Raw genomic sequence first — 21566 nt, 5'->3', positions numbered from 1 at the left:
GATCTTAATTGATTGCTCTAAGAAGTTTCTGCCTAAAAGGATACAGTTTGTATTATTCTGTCTTTAAATACTTAAAACTCAGTTTTCTTTTGCTCTATGTTTTAGAATGCTTATAGGGTGCCCTGTGTTCACGTTTTATAATGTTACTTTAAAATTTAATATTGTTTTGTATTATTATCTAGTTAGTGTATTTATAAAGGTTTTAAACTAGACTGCAAGCCCTGTGGACAGTCATTGCTTACATGCAACTTTTGTTCTCTGTAAAGGGTGTGGAGCCCTGGCAACTGAATTGAGCCAAAGGGAATAAAATTTAATTTCAACTTATGATTCAAGTGGATTTTAAAACTAGAACTATGCGCTCCTGTCTTGCTCTCTAATTATGGCTAACACATTGAGCAGTATTGTATTAATAAAGTCAAGATGTGAAAGTCAAAATAATGGCAAACTCTCCTTGTAATAGAAGATATCTGATTTCGTTGATAGCAACAGCTCTGTTTACTGACGAGAGCACGGCTACTCTTTGAAAGCCCTGACGGTGCAGAGGGCTTTCGAGGAAATACTGGCGGGGCACAATTTCCTTGTGTTTCAGATCCCTTTCCTGCCAGAGCGGGAACACACACACACAAATGTTAATTATTTCATCTGCAGTATCATCAAGAAAGGAGCTAATAAAAATAACAAATTAAAATTGATTAGCATAATTAGCACCATCACGTTTTGGGTGATAAATGATCATTTTGGTGAATGCATTGAAAGGATGACTAGAATTGCTCTCTCATTAACAAATGTATTATAAAGTTATTCTCAAATTTATAAAGTTAATAATAATTTCCTCTGAATCTTGCTAGAGAACGTGCATATTTGGTTCGAGCCAAGGGGAAAACCTCTCTGTTTTACTTTCTGTCTCCACACAAACTGTGGTCTGAATGTTCTTTATGATTTTACCAGCAAAGAATGATAGGAGGAAGATTACCATATTTTTACCCAAGAAGTTAGGTTCCTGGGTGTTTCAAGGCTCAGTTTGGAGGAAATTGTTTAGTTTCATCAGTTTTTAATTATAGTTGTGATACTGCCAGGGCCTTTGGAATTGTACTGAATCTGAGCTTTTGATTTCAGTTTTTATTTGCATTATTCTTGATAAGTAACATAGAAACCTGTTTAAATGAAATGTTCTTATTTGATCACTTATGTTGCTCTGAAAGAAGACCGAAGGTTAATATCTTGACTTCTTTAAAAGCCTTTATTTAAAACTTTAAATATCAGTATATGTTCATATAATATTAACTCTCATAAATTCCCTATTTTCCAAATTGGATTGTTCTAAGTGGCAGTGTTGCATGGTAAATGCATGCATTATTTACACATTAAAAATCAATTATGACCTGAACTAAAAATATACTTTATTCCTTTCTAGGGAATCCCAGGATTTCCTGGAAACCAAGGATTAATGGGACAAAAGGTGAATATTAATGAAAGTTGAAAGATTTGGGCCTGGATCCGCTTATTAAAAGGGCAAAGTGGTGATACGTCTTCACATAGGATACTTTTTTACTACATTCATGGGGACAGTTAATTGTTCAAACATGATGTAATTTCAGAAGTTACTATTTTGACTTTACAGATTAGTTTTTATTGTTTTACCCAAATAATATTAATTTGGATTTATATATATACTTCTGTTTTACTTGGTTAGTTTTCTATCTTGTGCTCTTAGGCCCTCACTTTGGAGTAATTTTACAACCTCCTGAACTATATATTTTGAAGTTCCTTTAGTTCAGATATCTTGGTAATAAACTTTTAGTTTTTATTTCATTACAGATATCTTTATTTTATTCTTGTTTTTGAGAGAGAATTTTATAGAGCATACAACTCAAGATTGGTGATTATTTTCTCTTAACACATTGAGGAATGCCTTGTGTCCTGGCTTCTGTTGTTAACTATGAGAAATCTGCTTTGATTCTAATTAGCATTCTTTTGTAAGTAGTCTGTTCCTTCCCTTGGGATTCTCTTAAGGTGTTCTATTTGTTTTTAGTGTTCTTGAAACTCACGGTGATGTTTCTCGATATATAGTCCTCTTTATTCACCCTGGTGGGAATTCACTTTGCTGCCTGGCTCTGTGGAATTATTTCTGTTAACTCCATATTATTCTATAGAAATCATCAAGCATTACCTCCTTATTATTACAGTTGCCTCCATATTATTACTATTTCATTCTCTGTGTTGTTTCTTTCTGGAGCTCTAGTTAGATATATTTTATTCCTTCTCATTTTGTCCCCTATATCTCTAAATATCTTTTTATTTTCATATTCTTTATTCTGTCTTACATTCTGGTTAAATTTTTTGGATATATTTTCCAGAGTACGTACTTTTCCTTTATTGTGTCTAGTTAGCTGATTAAAACTGTCAACTGATTTTTTAAAAAAGTTTGAACAATCATAGTTTTTATTTCTAGTTCTAATTCTTAATAACATCTTTTTATTCTTAACAGCATCTTATTCTGTTTTCAGTCCTAACAGTCTTTCTGGCTTTATTTTTTATTTTTTAAAGATTTCATATATAGATCTAAATTCTGTTTCTCACAATTCCAGTGTCTGTTGACTCTCTGTCAGTGGCTTCTGCCTCCTCTTTCTTTCTTGCTGATTGTGAGCTCATTGCTTCATCTCAGTTGATGGGAGTCCTTTACTCTAATGGGAGCATAGAGAGCTGCCTCCTGCTAGCAGCATGGGTACCACTGCTGCCCCTTGGAACATCCTGCCTCTTTCCACAGCTGGTCCTGCAGTCAGTTTCCCGAGCTGAGCTGAGCATCTCTCTCAGACAACCACAACCCTATGACTCCTACATCTTTACCTCTGGCAGGGTTTCTGCACAGTTCCAAATCCTCAGATTTATAGCTTCAGCCAGGGCATATTTTATTAAAATGAGGAATCTTTGAAGTCCTCTCCTATTTCTTGCAAAACCAGTGCTTTCTCAAAGAGGATGCTCTTTCTAGGATATTGTTCTGGATTCAGAGAACCGCTTGAAGCCTCTAGAGAGCCACAATCCCAGAAGTTGAAATTTAAATGCTGTTCTTTGGTTCCTTATTTTTCATTTGTTTTTCATATCATAGCTCTTAAACTCTGATAAATAAAATTTTCTGATTTTTCACCCTGTTGTCACACCTCACCAACTCTTTGTCTTCCTTTGAAAGAATGGCACGTGTCCCACTTGATTTCCTAATGAAAATATTTGACTTAATAATTCCACAGACCCCAGGCCCCTAAGTCTTCAAGGTGTTAGGTCCCTCGGTTTCTAGCCTTGCCTTGCTCCTTTCTTACAGTAGAGGAAGGAAAGGCCAAAAAAGCTGGGCTGATTGGGATTTAATTTTCATTCTATAGTGCTTTGGTAGGAAATTTCTGGAAATGAATTGATAATTTCCAATTTTATATTTGATCTGTATTTGATTTTTAGGGAGAAATTGGGCCTCCAGGACCAGTAGGAAAAAAAGGAGTTCCGGGGATACCTGTATGTAACTGTTATTATGATCAGGCGTTAGAAATATTGTTACTATGTACCAGGAGTTTTCTGGAGTCCACAAGTTCCACCCATTTCTATGAAAAAGATAATGTTTATGTCCATTTGTCTAGGAGAGTCTAGATTTCTTCAGGTTCTCAAAAATTGGACCACCCAAGTAAAGAGCAGAGACCTTACTATAGATAAACCAGAACATAAATTTTTAATGTCTCATATACTGTGCTATTACTAGTATATTTTACATTGTGTAGTTGCAATAACATCTTAAATTGATAGCAAAGCATAGTAGTGATGACATGGTATTTTTAATATGGCTACGTTGAGATGATCTTTTCTGATGATAATAATTGCATTTTTATTTTGCTCATCATATTTCCTTTGCCATGTTTAAGAGAAAGTAGGTGTTTTTGGTATATATGACGGTATTTAAAATAAAAGGAAAACTAGATCAGGTCCTTGTGCTACAGTAGTTATCATTGCCTTATTTTGAATGATATGACAAGTTTAAAATATGGCCATTTTGTAGCTTGAAGAGAGATTATTATATTAAAGGAATTTATTGGATTATTCAAGAAAATAGAAACTGTAAGTAATGTTGGTAAATGTAACATCTGTTAAGAAACCTAATTCTTAGCCCTCATGATAAAAGGAAGAAAGAGTGTAGGAAAAAACCCTAACTTTTCTTTACATTTGTCTTTTACTAGCCCTTCAGTAATTTGTGCTATTGTAAGTTCTTTGAGCAAAAAAATTGTAAGGGCTCTGTTAGCCTAATGCTATCTTGCATAGGTTGCTTATTTACTTTATTACCCTTACTTGGATGTGTGTGATGACAATTTCCAAATATTGTATTATATTTTAGAGGACCAATTGTTATGAGAATGAATGTGTAACTTGGAAATAAATTTAATATTTTAAAATGATTTTCTCTTAAATTCCCACTTAAAAATATAGGGTTTGATAGGAAGTGATGGCTCACCAGGTCAGCCTGGGACTCCAGGACCGAAAGTAAGTATAGGAAAATAAAGAAGATCGCGAACTTTGTGCAAAATAATCAACTATGTATTTCAGTAAAAGTTTTCACTACACCGATTTTATTTTGAATGTGATTTTTAATTCTGTGAACAATCACTTGTAAGAATAAAATCTGAGGCGTAAATTTTGCAAATAAAACAGACTAAAGTAAGTCAGGTCTGGTTCAAGCCGGACAGGTCTGGAATCCCTCACTACGCAGCTCGCTCCTTACTGGCATCTCAGAGGGCACTGAGGGATACATATGGTTCCATAAAGTTACATGCCAAACCCAATTATCTACACTAGAGCATAAATGGTCATGATCAAATACTATCACTTGTACCATTTTCCCAGCCCTCTTCTTGGTATTTTTACGTAGTGGAATATTTATTTGTGAAATGCCTTGTGGTGAGTTTTTTAGTCATTTCTTCCCTAGGGACTATGGGTAGGATTGCATATTATCTTTACTTTTAGAATTTAAAAAAGTAAGGCAAGCTTGACAAATATATTTAGGATGTCAGATCAGATGGTACAAGTGAAATTGTTTTAACACCACAGTATGACCATTTTCTAGGTGTATAAAATCCTGCGCTGACAGCTATTTTCTTTTTTTCTATTTTTTGGGGGGGTTTTTTTTTTTTTTTTTAGAGGATGAAACTATGTATGTTCTGGCTAGACTCAGGAAACTATTCTCAATCATTTAATGAATATTTTCTAGGACAAAGTTCCAAAAGGAAGTGATAGAATTTCAGTGTTGGAAGCATTCAACCTTTAATTAGATGTTGTACATATGTGGCATACTAAATGATTAGATGACCTGATGTGTTCTTAGTTTCTGAAGCATCAAAGAAGAGATTAGGGAAAAGTAGCTGCCCTTTCCCCATTGGAAGATTCTTGGATTATTCTTGTGGATTCTTGGATTATTTTGGAGCCAACCTGCAGGAGATATACAGAGCTGGTATAAAACCTTGGGGTGACTAGGCTTGCCAAGTAGAGGGTCTTCATAATTTTTCAAGATCAGTTTTTAAAAAAGATGTAGAGGAGTTCTATACTCCTTAAGTATTTGAGGTACAATGGACTTTCCCATTGTATTTTGGATGCTCTAAATTTTGAGAATACAGCCTAATATTGTATCAGCTTTTTAAAATTAGCCACTCCATATTGTTGGCTCACACTGAGCTTGAGGTCAATTAAATCTGCTGGATTTTCCAAAAAAAAAAAAAAAAAAAAAGAGAGAGAGAGAGAGAAAGAGAAAGATTTTAGAACCATGTGTTTGTGGCACTTGAAGATTCCGCTGATTTGGCTGGGGAACCAAGTGGCTATTTCCAGTGTCACGGTTTGTTATTTTTACATGAATTATAATGAAGTTTGGTTTCCCTCATCTTGTACTTGTGCAGTTATTTTGTTAAAAATAGATTAAGAATGTTAAAATTATACTTATCAACGTAACTTCTTCAGTGAAACATTTTAACTTCTTTTCATGTAGTGTGTTAACCAGCTCAAGTGTTGGAAACATTTTCTGCAAAGGGCCAGTCCGAGAGTGCCATATGGCCTCTGTGGCAACTACTCAGCTCTGCTATTTTAATATGAAGACAGCCATGGACAAATATAAACTGTGTGAAATGTACCTGTCTTCCCCTAAAACTTCTTTGACAAAAACATGTGTTGGGCTAGATTTAACCCACGGGCCTTCATTTACTGACCCCTGTATTAGCTTATCTCTGCCAGTTTTGTCAAGTGTATGTTTGTGCAACATGCCTTTAATATCATTGGTAGAAGTGCTGGGGAGACAAAAAGCTGTGTCCCAGGGTCAGGGGTGAGGCTGAAACTCTGTGGTAGATCTTCAGAACACTTCTAATGTATATTACAATGCTTCTTTTTAAAATAGCGGTTGGAAAAGTCCACTTTACCACACTCAATTCCAGTTGTTAAGAACATGACTTAATTGTATTAGGTTATATTAAGATAAACAAATCATGCAACTTTTTGCAAGTCTCCTCACCTCTGATTTTTTCAGAGGTGAAAAGCTTAATCACTTGTAAAATTAGAAATGTTAAGGAGCTAATGCTGTATGGTTCAACAGTGCTGTTAAGTGCTAAATGCTTTAATTAAATCTATATGTTAGGTTCACATGTTTGTCAACAGGAGCAGCCTAGAAAATTTTTTAAAAGCTGAAAATGAAGTTGGTTCTCTCATGTGTGAACTCAGCTTGGCTCAGGGTGATCACTGCCCTCCCCTTCCAGGTGTCACGTGCACCTGTTTCATTAGGGCTTTTGCCAGACATTGATTGCGTTGTGATTTCAGGTATCAACATATATTTGAAAATCAGAACTACCCTTGACAATCGCTCCTTATTAACCAGCAGGCATGTTCTCTCTTTTAAGTCCCGTCCTCTTTTCCTGTCTTACATTCTTTGCTGTCAACTCAGCCTTGCTTTCCAAGCCTATTAGAAAGGCTGTGCTGGAATCTTGAAAAAGAGCACAAATCAAACAGTTTCTGATTCATACTTATTCAAAGAAGCCACTGAACATTTAAAGCTAAGTTTCTTTCCTTCAGTTGCATTCTGAAGGTGAGCCATAGTGAGAAAGTAAAACAGGGCAAAGGTCTAGATTCTCAACCCAGAGGACGGCTTCAGTCAGTGCAGGTGGAGACCTAGCTAAGTGGCTCTCCACCCCGAAAGATCTGAATTGCTCCACTTATACTTAGACCTGCCAGTGTGAAAAGTCAGTAATAGCACTTCACATATGCTTTTAGAGAGCTTTATTAGTGTGGGAACTCCTTCCTTGCATAAAAGAGTTTTTCTTAATGGTTTTTAATGTGTAGAGTCTATGTTTCAAATAATTGGAAAGCTGAAAATATAAACATTATTTTTAATATATTTCTGTGTCTATATCAGATAAATTATGACTGAATTAAAAAAATCAAATGCTTTTGTTGCATTACAGGGAAATAAAGGTGAACCTGGACTTAAAGGGATTCCTGGGGCTCCTGGGCTCAAGGTAATTGTGATAGGATGCATTTAGAAATATTTTCAAAGAATCGTAAGTTTGATGAAATTAACATATTTTCAATTTGTTTAAAAAATATGTCAATTTGATAAGATTGACATATGTATGCCTTAAGAAAAGTTATATGAAATTAGGATTACATAAAAGGAAATGACCGATGTGGGCCAATTTCATTTCTATTTTTTGCATATTTTCTCATAATTTGGATAATAAAGACATGGAATATGCTTTGACTTGATTTTTCTAGAAATGGCAAAAGTTGTGTGCTAAAATGAGCAATCTCTCTGGTCTAGAGAATATCACTCCCTCCCATGGCTAGAAACAAGAGTGTGTGGCTCCCAGAAATGGTGCTGTTCCTTTGCTTATTTTCAGAGTGGGGACCCATGGCTGCCTTTACCAGTTTCCTTCAAACCAAATAGTTTATGTTTATTTCAATGAGACTTTCAGCTCTTAAAAATCTAGAGAATTATTGAGCAGCTCAGGAGTGGGCACAGTGAGCAAAGAGAACAAAACTTAGTTTCTACAAAAACAGTAGTCTTTACTTAACGTGATAGTTTAGGGCTGATGGTTAAACATAAAACAAAAAACAACCATGAACATTCAGGATTATGTCCTATCTCTTACATTTTTAACTCCAAGATTGTTGATACATCATCACTTAAATGCTTTCTGAGAACCTCTTTATTTAAGAGTTTTAAAAGAAAAAAAATACCCCCTATGTGATGATGGAGAGGAGACAATTTGAGTTAAGACAATTTATGGATATTCTTAGTACTGAAATAGCTCAAGAATTTACTTCTAAGAAAATAGTATTCCATATGTGTATAGAAAAAATATAAATGTGCACACAATTGAACTACAAAGATGTTCATCCCAATATTGTTTACAAAAATATAATTGTGGAAACCAGTTTAACACTATTGGAATTTTATTCAATGAAATATGTTAAATCAATACAGTTGAATATAATCCTGTGATTAAAAATCATGTTTTTAAAAAAATATAATGGCATGTAAAGAATTTCACAATAATAATATATGTTGAAATAAGAGATGGAAAAATTATGCATACATTGGCACATGTTAATAACTAAATTGTGTATGTGTGTTTGTGGTAGATAGAGAGAAAATATATAACAAAATAAAAATAGTGGGTAATGAGACTTTCAATAATTTTCATTTCTTCTATTTATCAGTTTTGTAACAATAAAATGTCTCTTAAAGTAGCAGTATGAGAAAAATCAGTTTCAAGGAAGAAAAAGTAGTTAGTAAATGAAAAAAGAAACCTGTGTTTATCATTTTCACTACTTTATTATTTACTTTATTGAAGTTATAAAATATAATGAAAGTACCAAATATAAAATTTTAAAATATAGAATGCTATCGTAACTTCTTAACTAGAGGAAAATATATCAGAAGCTTTACTGGGACTCCAGTAAACTTTTCATTCTTTATTATCCCTGTAGTAATAACTCTAAATGTCAACCACTTTTTTAACCACCAATTTAAAGTATGAGATGTATGTAGAAATAAAGATAGTGGTATTTTTTTTTATAAGCAGTAGGTGTGTGATCTTTATGTAATCTCTGCCTTACCTAGGGAGAACAAGGGGCAGTGGGTCCCCAGGGGGAGCCGGGCTACCTGGGTTTACCTGGAATTCAAGGAAAAAAGGTATGTGTTGTTTAGGAGCTATAATTCACTTATAATCAGCTTCTAATATGTAAGTTTCCCTTTGGTGTAAAGAGGATAGTAAGACTGATTATACTTTTAATGATAAACTGACCTGTATATTCAGTATACGGTGTATAATGTGTTTAACCTCACACTAATAGCTGTGGCATCTCTTATATCCCGATGTGGGTATTGCCTTCTAGATGAGGACCTTGGAAGAGGCATGCAGATAAGAAAATAAAAACATACAATTAAGTAATATTCTTTAACTTTACATTGTTTAGAAGTCAACCCTAGCAAGTCAAGAATTTTTTAGGAAAAGTATTCTACACCAGACATCCTTACCAGAATATGAATCACTCTCGCCAAAACTGGTGCAAAAGTCTGAAAGGATAAAAATTGCAACCAGAATGTTTGACTATGAAGTTCCTGTCTATGAAACAATAGTATTACAAAGAAATCATTTAAAATTAATTTAAGGAGTTTAAAATACAGGTCATGTGTGCTTATATAAAATTCTCTCTCTTACTCCCTTTCCTCCTCCTCCTCCTCCTTCCCCCTCCGCCTCCCCCGCTCCTCTCCCCTATCCCTACCCTTCTCCCTCTCCTCTTTCTTCTCTGTGTCCTTCTCTCTCTCTCTCTCTCTCTCTTTCTCTCTCTGTGTGTTTCTCTTTCTCCCTCTCTAAAGGAACCCTGAGCTATATCATTTGTTTGGAGGTTTAAAGCCAAAAGCAACTGCCCATTTGTAAAAACTTCCATGCCTCTATAAATATATATTTCAGATTAAAAGTAAATATACTGGCTTTTACTCTGGAAAAGGATACAAGCTTTTAGGCCATCACTTGATATCCCTTGCTGTTCTAGTTTTTCTGCAATTTTATTTTTCTCTCTCTCATGTATTATCTACTTGGCCCCTAAATGATTATGCCCAGTGTGATCCTTGACCTTGTCGTTCTGATAGCACATGCTGATGCAGGAATGATCTTCATAGCAGCAATTAAGTGTTAGACCCTTAGTGAAGATAAGAAAATCTACTGTGAATGTATATTCAGATTTAAGGATTTCCTCGTTCAGAAATTTGGCATATAAAAGAAAATCTGTATTTTGTTTGCTATAAACACAAAACTCTTTATGTTTAGATAACATGATGAGGTTAAAAAAAAATTGGAAACTGTCCAAGTTCAATTTTGGACAAGTGCTTACCTTTCCTAATCTGCAAATTCATTATATATACACAAACAAGGATATTGAATTAGTTGGTCTCTAATGTCTGTTCTAGCTGAGAAATTCTAGGAAACTTATTATCATAAAATATAATTTCCCCCCCTCAAACTTCACTTTCAAAACAAATGTTCTCTAAAATATCATTTCAACATTATGTTTTATTTCATTGTTTCCTATAAATATGTGGCTACTATGAGCTTAATGAAAGATTTTCAATTTGATTTCTTAAAACAACATTTGTCCAAGTAAGTTCTCTCTTACTTGTTTGTTTAACCTCAGATTATGATCAATATAGGAAAATTTTCTTCTTCCTGGTAAAATAAAAATAGTAGTAAATTTCCGTTTGAATGTGAAAGCACAAGAAAATGTTCATTTAGAACATCATTTTGACAGATGTTATTTTATTCTCTTCCCAAATATCGTGTTGGAATCAGTTTCTGTACATGAGGCATTTGTGGAATTTGCATGAGATCATATAATTTTCTTTGCTGAAGAAAGACATGTTTATTTGAAAGAATACAGAATATACTAGATTATTATAATCCATATATATATATATATGTTTTTGCAGGGGGACAAAGGAAATCAAGGTGAAAAAGGCATTCAGGTATATTGATTGATTGAGTGTGTGTGTGTGTGTTTTCCTTGCTTGGCAGTAAAATCTGGGCTTTATTCTTTTTAACTTTTTATATTGCTTTTCCAATTCCTTCACCTTTAACCATCAATATCTAATTGTTAAATCCTAGCTTTTTTCTTTTGCTACTTTTCAGACCATATCAAGTCTAATGTTAAGATTCTTCATGTGCCCCAGCTGGTGTTGACTCAATTTGTTGGGTATGTCCTGAAAACTGAAAGGTCGTCCGTTCAATTCCCAGGCAAGGCATGTGCCTGGGTTGTGGGTTCAGTCCCTGGTCAGGGAGAATACAGAAGGCAACCACTCGAGGTTTTTATCTCACACTGCTGTTTCTCACCCTCTCTTTCTCCCTCCCTACCCCTTCCTCTAAAAAAATAAATAAAGTCTTTTTACAAAAAGATTCTTCATCACATCACTGTTGTAGAGACCTTGAAAACAAAGTGATTCAACAAAGTAAAGATACAGATTTTATTACATAATTTTGATATATATTTATTTATTTTCTATAGTGTATGTGTTTCAAAATAGTTTGAAATGGCTTACAGCACAAATAATTTGATAAGCAGTCATTAACATCAAATTTAATATGTACTTAAACTAATAAAAGGAGAATTAAACAGAAAATTCTATCAAGCTGAGGAAATCTAGGGTGGTTTAGAAGGACCTCTTTTGGGTGTCTTAGCAACAAAGGCAAGGGGAAGAACCATACTACCACTATGGAAGACAGGGACACTTTCACCTCAATTTAAGTGGCTGTCGAATGGGTTGTTTCTGTTTTTTGTTTTTTTGTTTTTTTCACTAAGTGAACAACTGACCCATGCATAGGATGCCACTAGTAGAGTCAATGATACACTTACCAGGAATAAGTTACATCTGTTGGTCTTTCAGTCTGTTAAGTTTTAGAAATGGAAGACATTTCCAACCATGAATTACAAATCCAATGTGCAGACAGTACTTTTACAGTGTTTTTAAGATAATAAAACTTAGTTATTGTGACTGAATTTTATGTAGAATAAGCTTAATGTAAAAAGAAAAATACTTTGTAAAACTTCACAGATAGAATTTTGAGAACTCTAGAATTTTTGGAGGCAAAAAAAGGAAATTTTAAATTGATATTATTGATAGAGTCAAAATCTGCCAAGGTAATAGTCTAATAGTTGTTTTTCAGAAAAAGTCATTTTTTACCAAAGATATTCAAGTATTATCATGCTTCCTCTAAGTGAATTTTGAAATTAAGAGTGAGGTAAATTTTAAGTAAATGTCTGTGAGCTCTAGACCAATAATATTCCAATTTCCTTCCTGGTGTTGCTTTTTGGACATATCATGTGCATCTCAACATGTTCATATCGGAACTTGTCATCTTTTCCCATAAATCATCTTTTAAACATGGATTCTTTTTCATAGTAATTTGTATCATGACACAGTCACCGAAGGAAAAAAATGTTTTAGAAATCTTCTTAAAACTCAATCTCTTCCAATTTTTTCACAGCCAGTTTTACATTTAAATGTCTCTTGCACTTGGCTGTTCTCTTTTCCCTGCCCCCACTATATTCATGATTTATCAATGGTCCTGAGTTACTGTATTATTTTCCTAACTTATCTATTTGACTCCAGTCTACCACTTTTCCCCTACCCCACACACTTTTGCCAGCATACAATAACTAAATTACCTATCTGCCTAAAAATCCCACAAAGTGTGCCCCACACAATTCAAGATAAAGTCTGATCCATAAAGTTCCTTCCGGCTGACTGAATCTTCTTCAGCCTTATGTCTTGCCGCTCTGCCCACTACTATCCCCTCTTGCCTGCTGCTTTAGGTCAAAGGAATTACTTCCCTTTGTCCTGTATGTGTCCCTGGTCCACATGCCTATCTTTTCTCCTGTTGACTACCTCTTACTTGTCTTGAAAGGCTGCACTCGAGGTTGAGTCATTTTCCCTGCTCTCTATGTCAGATGTTCCTTCCTGTGTTTCAGGTGTTTAATTATACATTGTGCATTTATCAGACAGCATTTTCATTATTCCATTTTTAAAAATGTCCATCCTTGATTTACTTGCTTATCTTTCTCACCACTCAGTAAACAGTTTGAAGGCAACAATGATATTGGGCTGGCCAAAAAGTCTGTGTGGTTGTTTTCCATAAAATGAAAGACACATTTTTCATTTTCACCAATAACTTTATTGATTTGGATATTTTGAGTATATTGGCTATCTCCCACATGTATAATGTTGATTGTTCTCAATTAATGTCTTGACTGGATTGCTGTCAACTTCAACTTGTCTACCTGACCGTGGAGCATCATCCTGAGAAATCTCCAGCACAAAACTTCAAAAACCACTTTTGACACATTTGGTCTGCCACAGCACCTTCTCCATATGCTGCACAAATTTTTTTTTGTGTTTCAGTTGCATTTTTACCTTTCTTGAAATAATAAAGTGTAATATGCCAAAAATGTTGGGCATTTTCTTCCATTTTCAATATTAAAATGGCTACACAAAAATTCACAATTTGATATGTTCTTAAAAAATGTATGCTGACGTGACAGCTATCACAATACAATCTAACAAAATTATTTTGAATGCAGTTAAAGACAACTGAGCACTGCTAGGGCCACTGTATGGGGAAAAAATGAACTTTTTGGCCAACTCAATGTCTCAGTCTTAGTGTCCTTACGGTCCAGCAAATAGGTGCTTCTCAATAAATACTAGGAATTCACTTATGTAACAAAATGAACAAATCACTATGCAAAAGTGATTTAAATTTTTAGTCACTGATCTTTGATTATATTATCAAGGCATATGTTTTCCTAGAAACTGCTAATTATCTTGTTCAACATATGAATGAAATATTGCCTCAGGGTCTACATATGGTAGCTATCCAAAAGTATTTATTGAGTGGACAAATGTGTTTATATATTTATTAATTTTTCTCTCTTCTTATTTAAATATCTTCATTCAAAATATTTTTGCAGTATATTTGTAATTTTTAAAAATTCCTTTAAAGAGGTTTTATTGTTCTCAAATATTTATAGTCAACACTGAACATGATTATTTCATTTAAATTAATATAATTGCCACAGCCACTTGATTTTTAAATTACTTTTATGCTGTTAATGTGAACTCAGCAGAACATTCTGAAGTATCTATAATTATTTACATATTCTCCCAAAGTTTATTCCTGGTCTCTATTTTAACTATAAAATTAGGTTCATTTTCCTCCTTTTTTTTCTTTGAGAGACTAACTATCCCATATCTAACATCATTTTACATATTTGCAGTACTGCTTTTATGACATTTCTTCTAGACTATAGGACAATACATGGCTTGTGTTGTATATGTGATTGCATCATATGTGTACAAACTAATTAATAATATTTGTTAAATTTTAAAGGGTCAAAGGGGAGAAAATGGAATACCAGGAATTCCAGGGCAACAGGTATCTTTTTTTCTTTGATGGAAAATGTAGTAAGGAATAATATAACTGGACAATGCCGAGGGAGAGTTACTTGCAAATAAAAATAGAAGGGGAGAAGGGTCAATGTACTGTGCATTCTAATCATACAAGGACAAAAACGTTGGTGATGGTGGTATAATGTTTTGCTTTGTCTTTTGTTTATTTTCTAATCCCATTTCTACTGCTTTTCAATGCTTTTTTGTGGCCATGTAAATGACATGGACACGGACAGTGTGACCGATTTTCGTAGAGCTTATTGGCCAAAGGCAGCCATACAATGACAGCACCTCCATACCTACTGTGTAATCTTGATTTTCTTCTTGCAATATGAACAGTGGCCTTACAGAGGCCGTATGCAGTGGAGGAATGTACTTGTTTTCCTCTAGTTTGTTCAGAGTTATAAATTACTATGCCAGAGGCTTACTAAAATCCTATCTTGAGGGACTGTGCTATGAAACAGATACATAATAACGTTGTTTTTCTTCCTCCCAGACTACAATCTCCTCATTAAGTAGTGTTTCAGTGAAATAACCGTCGGGCACATAAGTTTAGTCAGAGACAAACTGGACCAAAGAGATAGAGTACGTTTCCTGCTGTACTGCTTGTAGTTAAGCTCAGTTCCAACTTGGTTTGCATTGAAAGGGCAAGCTGTACCTGTGAGTCCTCCCCCAAGGTGGGCCTCTTTTGCATGTGGGCATAGGAGAAAAATTCAGTAGCTACACCAGTTCTGGAGACACGTAGATAAAACTATAGTGATGTCTCCAAGGACAAGGGTCTCTGCATCTCTTACTTGGAGAAATCTGAAAGTCCGTGGGGAGAGTGTTTAAAAGCATATGGCTGCGAGGTTGTCTTGAATATGGGATGCAAGGTGAGTGCAAGATATTAAGAAGCATTGAGAATTTAGGAGCTAACAATAAGCACCGAGGTATGTAAGAGGAGTAATTGATTTGAGTTTCCCTGTGTACCATTATGTTCAATGAAAAATGTCTCTTAATTAGTGTTCTTTCACTTGACTCAAATCCACTTGATGGCATTACCAACTCTCCCTGTTTCCCTGGTAACTGACCCCTCAGTTTCCTCAAGTTAATCACACAATAACTGCACACAGTTCTTCCAGAGGAGGACCTTCTCCTTCATTCATTCAACCTCCCTAATCCAAGTCTTTCACCAGAAATTGTTACTCACTAAATTTTTAATTCTTTAAAAATTTTAGAAGGTCATTTCTTTTGGAATTTGAGCTCATCTCACTGGCTTGCAGATGACACTCTCTCCAAGGTTCCCTTACCTTGTTTTGTTGTCACTTCTTAAGGAAAACAGCAAGTGTACTACCTAATGTAGGGTTTGGATTCCCTAGAAAGCTTCTGCCCCAGATTTGCTGAAAGCTGCATTTCCCACCCCCAGGGATGGAGCCGATGCAGAGGGGCCCTGGGGCCAGGGCACTTGTTGCTTTTCAGCAGCTGGATGGTCTACCCAGACTCTTTCAGTAAACACAGCCTTAGTTACCTGTCATCCTACTAAGTGCTACACGATGTGTAATTTTTTGGCCTTCTTGTTGTGAATGGAGTTCAAGTGAATGCTTCTCTCATGAAATCATCTTAAAGGATTCTCAGGTTCTTGGATACAGTACCACCTGTAAGCCAGTGAGATGAGCTCCAATTCTGAAGGAAATGCCCTATCCTTTTTTGGGGGGGGGATTTAGTGTATTCTTAGTGGATTCTCGGATGACTCTTTTCAGTTTCAGCTCTAATTCAGTTCTAGTCCTGAGAACTTAACTATTTTATCTTTCCTCTTACACTGGAACCAGTTGTATGATTATATTTGATAGGGAAGGCTGCTGCATTTTTCCAGAATCCCCAATATTTACAGAGGCAGTTTTACTAAGACTTTTATATGAAGACTAATTTAGTGTTTTTATGCTCACATTTTAATTTGAGAACCTACATTTCTCTGTGCTATATACTGATTTTACCAATTTTTTCCTTTTGTCTAATTTGAATATCCATATTTAAGAAACCAAGAAATAAATCAAAATAAATTCTCAAGTTCAAAATTAATTGTGTGGAATGTTATATACTATATTGTATACTGAATTGGAGAACACCATTTTTTTTTAATTTTAAAGTTGAATAATGAAATCCTACCTATGTCTGTGAAAACCATATTTTTTTTATTTTGAACTGATATTGGGTGATTTTAGAGCCTAAGCGTGTGATGAATTTAAAAACTGGAAAATTTGAATGCCTTTCCTGAAAGTTCTTTATATCTACGTTACATCATTGAAATAAATATGTGAAAAAGATAAGTAGAAAATAATTAAATACAGCCATCACATGTGTCCATAGCAAGTTATCGTAATGAATGAGTTTCATGCATGCCCCCCCCCGTTTGTATCCCCATTGTCAATCACTTTTAGTAGTGTCTTTGCTTTAACTCCTCTTTTTATCAGTGACATTCAATCAAATTTAACTTTAACCCCATGAATGGGAAAATACAGTGCTCCCTTTAATCACAAATATATCTTATCTGAATTTTAATTTTCATTAAAATAGTAATATAAGTTCACCATAAAATTTATTACTATTCTTATTTTTAAATCTAAAAAGAATTCAGATAAAATACCATCTAATCTACATATTTGGCTTGCAGCATATGAAATATTTTTCTCTAAGAATGACACAGTTAATGTAAATTAACATTGTTTATATATCTAGTTAGCATATTGCCTAGTCATTAGTCTCCTTTCAAAAGGCAAAAAAAGACCTCTTATATGTATAATTCTGCCACTAATTATATAAATACTTTACAAACTAAAAATTAAATTGATAAACTGTGTGGTAAAGGTGCATGCCACATTACTAGTACTGTTGCTTGCACATTTATTATAGCATTTTTTCTGTTAATTTTCAAAGGGAATTCAAGGTCCTCATGGTGCAAAAGGAGAGGTATGTTTCTTTATGTATTATGCCCCCTCTGTTCACTTCTTATTGCTTGGATTTTCCCACTATATAAATTTAGCAATTGATATTGCAAGCAGCAAATGTCTTTTATAGTCTTCAGTAACAGTGACTTTCCTAAACAGTGACTTTCAGGACATGTATATTCATTCGGTTACATGTGAAATGTTACGCATTTGTCAATATTATTGTTTCTTTTAGATTGAGAGCTAATTTTTTTTCTGCATACTTTTCAACGAACAGTGTCATGTGTTTTTGTATATACCTGTCTCACAAGAATTTAAACTCCTTGGGAACAGGACCGTGTCACATTTATTGTTGTATCTCTGACACTATACATATTGCCTACATCATATACTGAAGAAAGTGGATATTTGTAGGGTTGGATGGATGGTTAAATGACAGTTTAATATGATATAAAATTTCCCTCCTGATTAATACCAGTGTTTCCCAGCTGTTTTCTATATAAAATATATGTTTTATATTTATAGCCATATCCTTGAGGATTTTTAAGATGCAGTTATACCTCCCAAAATATTTAAATAGAATTCTTGAGGATTTCTTTTGCTTTTAGAAAGGTGAAAAGGGAGAACCTGGCGTCAGAGGTGCCATTGGACTAAAGGGAGAACCTGGGATGGACGGCTTGATGGGGCCTGTGGGTCCCCAGGGGCGACCTGGGGAAACAGGTCCTCAGGGACCGCCAGGATTGGATGGGAAGCCTGTATGTATTCTACTTTCTTTCATAGTTTACATTGCTTTATACTTGGTATATACATGTTATAACCCCTAATAATTTGATGCAGGGAAGAGAATTTTCTGAACAGTTTATTCGACAAGTTTGCACTGATGTATTAAGAGGTAAGTCTCAAAGAGAGTTTTTCAAATTACAAAACTAAAACAAATTTTTGGGTAGAAATTATAAAAGATGTAAGTAAGATAAAGAAGAAAATAAGGAACATTTTTAAACCCTTGTCTGTTGTTTCTAGATTAGTATATTTATAATTAACATGAAATATTTTATGTACTCTTTTATAATATTTTAATAAAGCAATTTATCATTTCATCATTAATAAATTTTATGACATAATTATGATAATTTAATTCATAAATATGAATGCTTATAATTTACCAAAATTTTATTCAGGCACTTTCTGCTTTCCTACCCCAGTTTAAGTAAATGATACAATGAAATTGCACAGAGCAATGACTATAATTTAAATTCCCAGAAGTGAAATTATTGGCCAAGATATATATAGATACACACACACACACACATATATACACACAAATTTTTTAAAAAATTATTAGAGATATTGTTAATTTTCACTCACATATAAATTTAAGGAGGGGGGATCCTTTGTTTTTAGCCCAGCTACCAGTCTTACTTCAGAGTGGAAGAATTCAAAATTGTGATCGTTGCCACTCCCAACATGGTTCCCGTGGAATTCCTGGGCCACCTGGTCCTATGGGCCCAGAAGGCCCCCAAGGGGTTCCTGGTTTGCCAGGAAGAGATGGTGCTCCTGGACTAATGGGTGCTCCTGGACGTCCAGGTGCCAGAGGATCGAAAGGTACTTGATTTGCGCGTGTAAGCAAATGAACAAGAAAGGTATTCTTTTTTGTATCCATACTCTAAATTTATTTAATAGAAGAGATTTTATCTGTGTTTTCATGGTGACAAAATTTTTTGTAAATTCCTTACTCTTTAAATAATTTGTTCACTGAGTTAGAAAACACTCTGTTTTCTTGAAGCAACATTTTCAAGTAGAAAAAGATAGGTCAAAGTTATGAAGCATGTGAAGTTTCAAATCAGAAAATGTTGAAAAGGGAATTAGAAATTTTACTTGATTTTAGTGCCATTTCTTGTATTTTGACTTCAGTAATTTTTTATAAAAAAGTATTCAATTTATTTTTCTATTATAGGAAAAATTATGTTTTGCAACCAAACTCCCCAATAACCTACAAACTTACTTCTCTTTGCCTTTGAATGTTTATGTGAAATGTTGGTTGATAACTCTCCTCTTTTAATTTTACATGAATAGTGTGTATGTTTCATTAAAGTAATAAAAGAACATGTATGAGTAACAGAAAGGACAAATAATCCTCAAACCTTTTTTCTTTCTTAACACTTAATCCCTAGTAAATATTTCTGGGGCACTGATAATTTTAGAAAGGTTTGCTTCAAAAATTGTGTTTCCCATTATTAATAATAGGTGGCAAGCTATTTTAAAAAGATGTATTTTTTTCCTTTTGATGTGTGTGTATTAACAGCTTTGAAATAAACACTCTAGAAGGCAGTGATTTTATAGGAGAAATTAGCTCACTCTCGTCTTTGACACTGCAGGCCTGCCAGGAATAAACGGGGCGAAGGGGAGCCAAGGGTTTGGGTACCCTGGAGAACAAGGTCCTCCTGGTCCCCCAGGTAAGGCTTGGTGTCTGCTCCTAAGCATGCTGCCTATTTTGCTTTAAGAAAATCATCATAAGTCTGTGTCAAATAATTTGACACCAAGACTCTTAAGTCATCCTCTGCTTGCTGTTATTTAACTTTGCCATGCCTCAGTTTCCTCATTTGTAAAATGGTGATGACATGTCAGTCACCTGCATCATAATATTATTGGATGATAGAATAAGCTGATTCATGTAGTGCTTGCAGAAAAGTACATGGCAATCATACTTATGTTTTTAACAAATGTGTGCTATTATTATTTTAGATAATGCTATTACCTCATGCGACTTTGGGTTGATCAAATAATTTGATACTGTTTATATGAAACACTTAGAACAATATCTAAAATTGTACTTCAGTGTTAAATCAATGTTTGTTAGTAATACTAGTAGCAGGAAGAAGTAGTGGTAGAAAGTACCCCGAAACTATTCTGCTCCATCCCCAAATTTCAATATTTTGCTTTTGTTATTTTGAGGCATTAACTTTAAAAGGCCAGTATCCTAAATTAACTCTCTTTTCTTTGAGTATACTAATTGAGCTAATTAGGCTATGGTTCACAGATTAGTACTATAACACTTATGGGTATTGATCATTATTATGCTATATATGATAATGACAACATATAGTCCTTTTTATTGCAAATATGGCACAAAGTGACTTCATTGGAGTTCTGGCACGTGTTCATGTGCACACACATACACATATATAGGGTCCAGAAGAGGTAGCGCCTGCTTGAGTGTGATTGGTAGGGTACAAGAATGTCTTGCATGAGATAGCCAGCAAGTTGAACATTTCACCTAAAATGTTATATGTTGTGCTTAAGTGTGATATTGTCATGTTCCAGAATTACATGCTTATGATTTTGTAATAAAAGATTTTGTAGTAATAAAGAGGCATTATTTGTGCCAGACTGTGTGTGTGTGTGTGTGTAATTCTAATTTCTAATAATATTGGCAGAAAATATGCTGAAAGGAATAAGTAAGTTTGGAAAACCCACAAATTGGAATATTAGAACGTTACCTCAATGTCTTAATTAGTAACGCAATTGCTATATTAATATAGCTTAGTTTAGTTTTACAAAAATTACTGATTGCTTTTGTATGGTCCTTTTCAAAGTGGAAGGTATATAGAATTAGCAAAAGAATACTTCCTCTTTTCACATTAGTGCAAATATGTACAATTTTCAAGACATTTTTTTCAGTTTAAATATCTTATGGAATCAGCTGTATCACCATCAAACACCAAACTCCTCCGTTCATATGCTACTAATGTCCCATCTTAGGTCCAGAGGGTCCTCCTGGAATAAGCAAAGAAGGTCCTCCCGGAGACCCAGGTCTCCCTGGCAAAGATGGAGATCACGGAACCCCTGGCGTCCAAGGGCAACCAGGTCCCCCTGGCATCTGCGACCCATCGCTTTGTTTTAGTGTAATTGTTGGAAGGGATCCATTTAGAAAAGGACCAAACTATTAGTGTCTATTGCCTCATTCAGCAACCTAGGCATGGTGCTTTTCTTTTGTGGTCTTTTGCATCTCAGGAAGATAACAAACAGTAATCCCTTGAAAAGAAGCTGAAGTACCTCGGTGTTTTTATTATTATTTTTTCCTTAGGGAAAAATGTATAAAAGGTCACATATACTGATTTTAAAGGATCCTCAGTAATTTG

General features: G+C 34.4%; 1 protein-coding gene across 1 annotated transcript in view; it reads left to right on the top strand.

Moving 5' to 3' along the window:
• COL21A1 (collagen type XXI alpha 1 chain) overlaps positions 1-21376 on the top strand; it is a 171550-nt gene extending 150174 nt beyond the window's left edge. The window contains exons 18-30 of the mRNA XM_054569504.1: positions 1415-1459; positions 3448-3501; positions 4462-4515; positions 7467-7520; positions 9128-9199; positions 10994-11029; positions 14445-14489; positions 17417-17449; positions 18036-18182; positions 18265-18319; positions 18829-19029; positions 19803-19880; positions 21187-21376. Coding sequence (XP_054425479.1) covers positions 1415-1459; positions 3448-3501; positions 4462-4515; positions 7467-7520; positions 9128-9199; positions 10994-11029; positions 14445-14489; positions 17417-17449; positions 18036-18182; positions 18265-18319; positions 18829-19029; positions 19803-19880; positions 21187-21374 — 1062 coding nt within the window. The 3' untranslated portion in view covers positions 21375-21376. The remainder of the gene's footprint in view (positions 1-1414; positions 1460-3447; positions 3502-4461; positions 4516-7466; positions 7521-9127; positions 9200-10993; positions 11030-14444; positions 14490-17416; positions 17450-18035; positions 18183-18264; positions 18320-18828; positions 19030-19802; positions 19881-21186) is intronic.
• Positions 21377-21566: the final 190 nt, after the last annotated feature.

Source organism: Pteronotus mesoamericanus, unplaced genomic scaffold, assembly GCF_021234165.1.
Source record: "Pteronotus mesoamericanus isolate MK-2021 breed Mesoamerican mustached bat unplaced genomic scaffold, CSHL_Meso_final contig_20, whole genome shotgun sequence".
NCBI lineage: Eukaryota > Metazoa > Chordata > Mammalia > Chiroptera > Mormoopidae > Pteronotus > Pteronotus mesoamericanus.
Note: the sequence above shows the minus strand (reverse complement) of the source record. Positions and strands in the feature narration are given on the sequence as shown.